At 35.1% G+C, this 9,301-nt stretch overlaps 2 protein-coding genes across 2 annotated transcripts in view; one reads left to right on the forward strand and one right to left on the reverse strand.

Moving 5' to 3' along the window:
• The window catches only part of LOC107565032 (nuclear envelope integral membrane protein 2-like), a 1,799-nt gene extending 220 nt beyond the window's left edge, over nucleotides 1–1,579 (forward strand). Inside the window, exons 2-3 of the mRNA XM_016250215.1 lie at nucleotides 4–122; nucleotides 225–1,579. Coding sequence (XP_016105701.1) covers nucleotides 4–122; nucleotides 225–540 — 435 coding nt within the window. The 3' untranslated portion in view covers nucleotides 541–1,579. The remainder of the gene's footprint in view (nucleotides 1–3; nucleotides 123–224) is intronic.
• An 838-nt stretch (nucleotides 1,580–2,417) lies between these two features.
• The window catches only part of LOC107565033 (major facilitator superfamily domain-containing protein 6-B-like), an 11,384-nt gene continuing 4,500 nt past the window's right edge, over nucleotides 2,418–9,301 (reverse strand). The window contains exons 3-8 of the mRNA XM_016250217.1: nucleotides 7,310–7,407; nucleotides 5,436–5,597; nucleotides 4,318–4,416; nucleotides 3,970–4,247; nucleotides 3,721–3,727; nucleotides 2,418–2,500 (exon numbers count right to left, since the gene is read on the reverse strand). Of these exons, the coding sequence (XP_016105703.1) occupies nucleotides 2,490–2,500; nucleotides 3,721–3,727; nucleotides 3,970–4,247; nucleotides 4,318–4,416; nucleotides 5,436–5,597; nucleotides 7,310–7,407 (655 nt within the window). The 3' untranslated portion in view covers nucleotides 2,418–2,489. The remainder of the gene's footprint in view (nucleotides 2,501–3,720; nucleotides 3,728–3,969; nucleotides 4,248–4,317; nucleotides 4,417–5,435; nucleotides 5,598–7,309; nucleotides 7,408–9,301) is intronic.

Below are 9,301 nucleotides of genomic sequence, written 5' to 3' on the forward strand. Positions count from 1 at the left end.
GAGGAGTACAGAGAGCAGGGAGAGATCCACACCAGAGCCTCCCTGGAAAAATTACAGAAGCACTGTAACAAGTCTGGCTTTCCTGCATGGGACACTGTGTTGAGGCTCAGATCACCGCAAAAGTAATTACAGTTTGTATTCATCAAAATAAGCATGTTTACATGGCACACATGTACTGTATATATCCCATTTTATTGACCACCAGTTGTTTCTGCCTCTTTCAGGTTTGCAGAGTTTCTGCGCAGTGGCAGTCACGTCACTCAAGAGGAGCTTCAGAATCATGAGAATCAGTACGGGCTTGGTGGGGAATATTACGAAAACGTGCTCTTCAACAGCAGCTCCAGTGACACCCAGTCGCACAGAGGAGAAGCAGAGGACAATAGCGAAGATGAGCTGGATAGTAACAGTCCTCCAACCCTAAATAACGTCCCCAGTCCTGCTGTATATACTGTATATACTCCAGCTGTCTGCCCGTATCCCCCTGTCACCTACACCCCTCAGCCAGAACCCATGGATCCAGAAGACCAGGACTTCTTTTAAAATTGTCCTGTTGTCAAGTTTTGTCATGTTCGTTTTAAAGATACTTTTTGAAACGCTAAACATTTTAGGAAGGAATGACTCGAAGGAACATTAGTAGGTCCATAAGGATTGTAAAAATAATCTTTCTTTGTCATTTGCGTTTAAATGATCTCTTTCAGACAAGAGTGGGCTGCTACTATTATATTTTTTTTTAGCAGGAGTTTGTATTCCCGTACCCAAGTGATGCAGAGCTGGGAATAACACTTTTTTTGTACATACTGTATGTTAATAGTGTGTGTGAATAGATAGTGACTGTGCTGCTCTCAGGTATATCAGATCATCAGGACATCATTGCAGTTTGCTAATACATTTGCCTCAACTGCTCAAGACAATGACTGCTCCACACATAGTCCCACAGCATTTATGTAATTGAAGGAAACGGTGCACTCTAGTGTTGGTTAAAGGAACAGTTCACTTATAAGTGCAAATTGTGTCTGGTTTACTCACGCTCATCTTAATCCAAACCTCTCTGTCTTCCTTTGAACACATAGAGGAAGTTTAGCGGGATCTCCAAATTGCTCTTTATCATACAGTTAAACTAAACGAGGACATACGGTTTCCAAAAGTTTCAAAACTGCACATCTAAGCATCAGCTAAATCACTGAATCACTGTTTTTTTTTTGCCTTCCACTTGATATTTATTAATCATCAAGTTTCTTTAGTGCTTGGGTGTCCAGTCCTGGTCTTGGAGGGCCGACATCCTGCAGATTTTATTTCCAATTTTTACCTACCTGGAAGATTCTAGTAATCCTTAAGACATTGATTACTTTAGTTCAGCTGTGTTTAATTGAGGTTGAAGCCAAAATCAGCAGGACTGGACATCCCTGCTTTAGAGGCTCTGTAGAATTTTCATGTTAGTGTGAACCATCCTTTCAAAATGAATCAACTCATCGTCTATGTTCTGCATCCTCTCATGTGGGTTTGCACATCTACATGCTGGCATTTCATATTCTTTCCTTTTTATTGAACTTTTATCTGAAGAAAGAATGTATGTTTTAAAAAAAAACATTTCATTTGAAGTTTTTACAGCCTTTTATATTGCATTTAATTAAATAAAAAAAAGACAAATGGCTAAATTCTCAACCAGAATATTGTATTGTGTCAACATTTCAAGAACTTTTATTAGCAGAGGTCACTTATACACAAAGCTGCGAGGCACATAATTTCAGACACCATATAGGGCAAATCAATACATTCTGATGGTATTGATTTGCCCTATGGCTACTTGGTTTTACAGATAACTATATTTAACAGAACAGAGCATGGCTTTAACATTTTATTTAATACAGAGTAGATGTTTTATATTTAAATTTGGTTACAAGTAATATGGAAGCATGAATAGCGAAATAACATTTTATACAGAGTGCAATGGCAAGTCCCATGAATATTTTGCTGAAGCACCTCAGCTGTTGGATTATAAGAATGTATCACTCAGAAATATGCAGATTTACTCATAGGCACTGACTCTTCAAGCATTCTGTACAAAGACTTGCAAGCCCTTTGCAACTAATGCATGACATCAACTGTGGCAGTGCAAAGCATATTGATTCTATTGCCTCGGCTAATGTAGAATACCAACATAATATTTTTGGCCCAATGTCAGCTGTCATCTTTTACACCCCATACCATGTCTCTAAATCATAAGGCTATTTCCCAAAGAAGTTCAGTCGATTGTTGATTGTGGTTGTGCTATTGGAGGCAGCTGTTTGGAATGTCCTGGCAATTGAATTGAGTTTTCTACTGGTTCTTTTCTCCCTGTGGATGGAGGCAGTTCTTCCACAGGACGGACAGGATGTGTGTTTTGAGGAACAAATGCACTGGTAGTAGGTCCTTGTGAGAGATATTCTGCCGGACTTATTGTATGGGGTTGTGATGTGTTTTCATCAGCAGGTGGCATCGCTGAAGTTTGCTCATTTGTCTCCTACAAGAGGAGGACACATAAAGGTTAAACATTTGAAATAAATTTCTAAGGTAAAGTACATTTTATTTGTTAAGATGTGTGCTAGAATGAATACAAAAACGTGTATTTTCACCCCAAAATTAAAATACTGAAGCCTATTTTAGGATCACGATGCTTTAAGCTGTGATATTTCCTTAAAAATTCACATTAACTAGATTTTCGTTTTTTTATTTTATTTTGAAATAATATTGAAATATTCTCTATAGGGTTAAGATTAAATGAAATGATTCCTTTTATTTTAATAAAAAATAGAGGCACTATAAACAATTATTACTATGACACAAACACTCACAGAAGTGAGTACACCCCTCACATTTTTGTAAATATTTTATTATATCTTTTCATGTGACAACACTGAAGAAATGGCATTTTCACTTAGGGGTGTACTCACTTTTGTGGCCAGCGGTTTAGACATTAATGGCTGTGTGTTGAGTTGTTTTGAGGGGACAGCAAATTTACACTGTTATACAAGCTGTACACTCACTACTTTACATTGTAGCAAAGTGTCATTTCTTCAGTGTTGTCACATGAAAAGATATAATAAAATATTTACAAAAATGTGAGGGGGTGTACTCACTTCTGCGAGATACTGTAGATGCTTTTTATTTTTATAGACTGAATTTAAGACTAAATGAAATTATACTTCGTAATGTAATACCTTTTCTATTCAAAATAAAGGCAGTACAAACAATAATTACTATGATTCATTAATACTTAATTCAAATATTTCTTTGAATCTTTTAAAATATATATATTCTTAGGGGGTGAAATATGACCTGGACATCTTCTTGAAATGTTTCGTGAGATGCACCAATCAAGCATTTATTTGACTTCAAATATAAACACTATGTGTACTTTACAATGACAAATAAGTAACTGTGCAAAATGCGGGGAAACAAACGACAACAAAAAAGATGTCCTGACTTGAAACATTTGCTCAAAAATGGTAATAAACGACACAAAGCAGCTGAAGCACAGAAGTCTGTTTTAAGAAAGGACAAACAAAACTGACAACAGAAAAGCATTTATTTTGGTAAGAAGTGGGTTGTACAATGGTGTTAGTAAGACTTATGTAAATTATCCAAGAATACATTAAGAATGAAAGAGGAAATGCAATAACAGACTGTGGCAGGACTGCATGCATTTTTGTGTACAAAGTGCAAAGACATATTTTTCCTCACCTTTCCCCTGAGAAAATGACAGCATGAATGTAAAGAGAAAGAGTTAATCATTCAGTAAAAAGGTATAAAATATAATTTGCCATCAGTATGAAGTTTTTCCATATTGGTTTTCACAATAATTACATGCCAAGATGACAAACTAATACAGGCAGAAAATTAGCAGGAAAAAGGTCATGAAATGTTATTAAACAGCAGAAGTGAAACTTTCACCACCTCCTAATGTCCAAATCACAAAGGGTTCCACCCTACCTGCGGGGCTTGACTTTCACCACAGTGGTTGTTCTTTGACAAAGCAACCATATCTCTGATCTGATAGAGGGCGAAAGCGATGGTGACCCAGGGGGAAGCAGACACCACCCAGGCCGGCTTGTTGGCATTTTCTTGCTCTTCCTGATGCCTGGTTTTCTTAGGAGGCGTCTTTGATTCGGGATTTGGCTGAGATGCAGATTGGTTCTGGACTAAGTCAATAGTGGCGATAGGCACAGGGCTGGAGGGAACTGGGATGTTCTCAGCCAACATCGAGCCCTCTGTAAAAGAGCACAGACATAATCAATAAGCCGTCGCAGGTTTTACTCCAGCAAAACAGCAGGAACTTACTTTTATCCTCGTTCTGACCTAACAGCCACTGTATCAGAGAGAAGATAAGTAATGTGACCAGAGAGGCCATACCGAGGCCTCTGAAGGTTTCTGCAGCACCTAAACAGGAAATTTGCAAGATGAAAAAGGCTGATACTGTAAGATGAATGTCATTCACAATGAAAAGAACAATCTAAAAGTTTTCTCATCACCCTTTTGGATATTATCTATATATATTCAGCAAGGCCCAAAAGTCTGAGACATTTCTATAAAATGTTATATATATATATATATATGTATACACAGTAACAGTGTGAAATATAATTTCCGTTTAAAATCACTCATATATTTAAAAATGTAATTTATTTCCTGCAATGGCAAAGCTGAATTTTCAGCATCATTACTCCAGCCTTCAGTGTCACATGATCCTTCAGAAATCATTCTTGTATGCAGATTTTGCTGTTTAATATTTTTGTAGAAACTGTGACATTTTATTCTGGATTCCTTTATGAAAATGAACTTTGATGCATGTTCAATGAACAGAATTTATTTGAAAACAATTTTTTTTTTTGATTAACTTCGTCACTTTGATCAATTGAATGCATCCTTGTTGAATAAAATTATTTATTTGTTTTAAACTTACTTAACCCAAACTTTTAAATCAGTGTATCGAGGTTTCCACGAAAATATTACGTTCATCATTGATAATAAAAATAAATGTTTCTTGAGCAGCAAATCAGCATTAGAATGATTTCTGAAGGATCATTTGACACTGAAGACTGGAGTAATGATGCTGAAAATTCAGCTTTGCCATTGCATAATAAATTACTTAATAAAATATATTCAAACACAAAACAGTTATTTAAAATGGTAATAATATTTTATAGTTGTATTGTTTTTACTGTATTTTTGATCAAATAAGATTTAATGATTTATTAGCATTTAAGTTTAAAAAATAAAACAAACAAAAACAAATGTCATATTTTCATAGACTTTTGGATATAGAATAATGTAGAATTTACCTTTACTTCAAGAGTGATTCTTTGTAAGTGTGTCTAAATATATAACAGCTTAAAAGCATGCATGAGGCACATGTATGGCAAGTCTGTGACGTCACATGGTCTTTGTTGATGTCATACCGAAGAAGTTCACAAAAACTCCTCCTAGCATGGCTCCACAGCCTCTCCCCAGCCCCAGGTGCAGCCCCTGCAGGATCCCCTGAGCCGACGTGCGCAGAGCTGGAGGAACAGCAGCGCTCAAATACGAGATGCATGCCGCCCACACTGATGCATGTGTCAAACCTGCATGACACATTAACATAAACAAACACTTGTGCATCTGCCTGAATGCATAAACATTGACTACTCATGAGTTCCTTGTAATATAGGCCTATGACCACATCAATAAGACAATATTTGCAGTTGGTAAGCAAATATGAATATGTTGAAAATTAAAATGTTAAAAAGCAGCCCTATACAAGTATTACGCAATATGCTTTCATTCTGTTACAAGTGATCATTAAAAGTTAATCAGGAACCGAATGCAAAAACAAAATGGGGGAGAACATAAAAAAAAAATGAGAACATAAAATATTAATAATTAAAGCTGAGAGTCAGCAGTATAACTCATGATATTTAATGTCATAACAGTAAAAGTGAAAATTCAACAAAAATACTTTATAAATTAAATACTATATAGTAATTCCTATTTGTGACCCTGGACCACAAAAGCGGTCTTAAGTCGCTGGGGTATATTTGTAGCAAAAAACATTGTATGCGTCAAAATGATCGATTTTTCATTTATGCCAAAAATCATTAGGATATTAAGTAAACATCATGTTCCATGAAGATATTTTGTAAATGTCCTACTGTAAATATATCAAAACTTCATTTTTGATTAGTAATATGCATGGCTAAGAACTTCATTTGGACAACTTTAAAGGACATTTTCTCAGTATTAAGATTTTTTTGCACCCTCAGATTCCAGATTTTCAAATAGTTGTATCTCGGCCAAATATTGTCCTATCCTAACAAACCATAGATCAGTGGAAAGCTTTATTCCGCTTTCAGATTATTTATAATTCTCACTTTCAAAAAAATGACACTTATGACTGGGTTTGTGGTCCAGGGTCACATTTTCTTATAATTTAGTGAATTTACCTTACAAATGAAAGGTACTTCATCTTATGTGATTATTTGATAACTTATTATTACTTGAACAATTTTATCTTTTGGTTTGCCTATATTATAACAAGAAAATTCTGCCACAATTGAGTAAAATGTGTATATAACAATTCAAATCAGTTGAATTATGTATTAATGAAACAAAATGTTTACCAACTGTAAACAACTAAACTTCGCTCTATGTTGTGCCAAACAACTTCCTTCAATAAGTTCTTTGTCGTCTTGAACTGATCTCACACTGTATTTTCATATTCCTCTAATGTTTCTTTAGAACTTGCATATATAAATGAGCAGACTTAAACGGATAGCAAGCTAACAATATGTTATATAATATCATATTACTCAGTCACAGTTAAAGCAAACAAACTACATGTGAGGTGGGAACATGGTCATCCTGTACAGTGTCAATGGTCAACACAGTCCCAAGATAATAGTGGCTGAAGCAGCTAAACAGACTTTTAAACCTGTTTTAGAAAAATTCAAAGGTCTTGGCATTTTAATAAAACCACTTTTTAAGAGAAAAGAAAGAGTTTACTCTTCTAAGAACTGATGTTGAACTACATATTGTACCATCTAGCCTAACAGTAACATTTCTTTCAGCTTTGAAACAAATGGCACTGCCCTAAACCTATTTCTAAACTGTAACTGTGTGATTGCAACAGCATGTCTGATGTGAAATAAGGTGTCAGATATACTGCAAAAACAGCTGATTCATGTCCTTAGATGATCTCGAACGTCAGCTGTGGTCACTCAAGAGCACAGTCCACCAATCACAACACTTCCTGTTTGATAAGGCCAGTCGGGCGACACAAAAACACCTTATTTCTCACCTTGAAGCACCTCCATGGGTAAAACTATCCATGCATTCTCCAGGTAGGAGATGTACAGATAGCGTGCAGTGTTGCAGGCCAGTCCGATATAAAGGACTCTAAAAAAAAGAAAGCACAATCATGTAATACTGATATGTCATATTTCGTTCATACATATGAAACAATGCTTTTCTGTACAATGAAAATGTCACACTGGGTGTAGCTAAACCAGTTTGGTTTATAAGTAGTGGTCGGCCGATATATCGGCTGATATTTGGTATTTTTCAAATATCGGCATTGGCCGATAAGTTTTTCTGCTTTTATTTAGACGCCACGCCGGACATTTATTTTGATGGCGCTGACAGCGGCAGCACCTGAACACACAGTGCTCACATTCTCCCTCTTGTTTACTGTCGTTGTTAACAGTTCTGTGTCTAATACGGATAGAAGTCGGTCTAATAATCAGATAGAACGGTTAAACAAAGGAATTGTTTAATGTATACAAAAAGTATTATAACGATTGCTTTTATATTATTAGTAATAGAAAGGCAAACATTTATGGAATTCGGAAAAGATAGTTTATTTAGGATTAAATATTCCTTAGAAGCTGGAAGAAGCATATTCTTTGAATTATTCCCCATTACTTAAAAAAGTAATGAGAAATTTGGAAAGATGGAACTCACTACCATTATCATTAATCGGCAGGATTAATAAAAATGTAAAAATGAACGTTCTTCCAAATTTTTATATTTATTTCAGACTCTTCCCATTTCTATCCCACAAAAGTTTTTTTAATAATCTCAATAGCTCAATTAGAAAATGTATTTGGAATAATAAAACTCAGAGGGTTAAACTTAAAACATTACAAATGGCATCTAAAAAAGGTGGATTACAACTTCCAGATTTTATGTCTTATTTTTGGGCAGCACAAATGAGAGCGGTATGGTTTTGGCAGATGAATAGTACTTTATAGCCACCTGCATGGATACAATTGAAAGATATCATGCAGGGGAAAATACCTCTAGATAAGGCTCTGTTCATCCCATTGACTTGTGTTACGGAAGTAGTTAACAACCCATTCATTAGACACACTTGCAAATTGGGGTTTGAGATCAGGAAAAAATATAATTGGCTACTATCATTATATAACAATACTCCTTTTCACTACAATCCATGTTTTCCTGAGGCATTAAGAGATGGGATAACACAATATTGGTATAAAAGGGAATACATCAATGTTTGTAAAGATTTGGGGCAAATGTATTGCATACGTGAATAATTTGGATGTTACATTGACTGAAAATGCTGATGTGATAATGTAACCCTTTCTTGACTTTAATTTCTTTATTTATTATCAGTATTGTTATTTATGTATTTATTTGTATTATTATTCTTTTTTCTTTTTTCTTATTTTACACACCAGCTCAATGCCTCGCAAGAATGTTCATTTAAGTGTTCTGTCTAGTGAGGATGTGATGGGGTGGAAGGGTGATTAGGAAAGAATGTTTACTTGTAAATTGTACTAAGTCTGTAAATTGTTGATGTGAAAATAATAAATATATTGATTAAAAAAAAAAAAGAAAGGCAAACATTATAATACTTTCTCGTTTGCCGTCAGCATTAAGCAAATACGCATTTACATCATTTAAACAAATCTTTGAATGACTAATGAACATTTAATTTCACAAACTTAGTCGAATCCAGCGGTGAGATCTTGTGAAGTGTGCATTTTTATCCAGCATGATCGCGTGTTCTCTGTGTGACGGTCGGTCCGTGTGAAATGAATGCTTTAAACTTGTGATTTCAAATTATGCTGCGCTTTATCCATTTACCCACTGTCATATTCATGTCATTTTCTCTGTGTGCTGTATGTAAAATGAGTGTTACCCTGGCTTTATTTAAAAAATATGATTCCCAATGCACACAAACTTCCCAGAATACTGAAAGCCCTGTTGGTTACAGTGTTTACTTCCTTTTGAATTATATTTTTATTAAATATTTATTTATTTGTGA

This window comes from Sinocyclocheilus grahami, unplaced genomic scaffold (assembly GCF_001515645.1).
Source record: "Sinocyclocheilus grahami isolate Dianchi unplaced genomic scaffold, SAMN03320097.WGS_v1.1 scaffold974.1, whole genome shotgun sequence".
Lineage (NCBI taxonomy): Eukaryota > Metazoa > Chordata > Actinopteri > Cypriniformes > Cyprinidae > Sinocyclocheilus > Sinocyclocheilus grahami.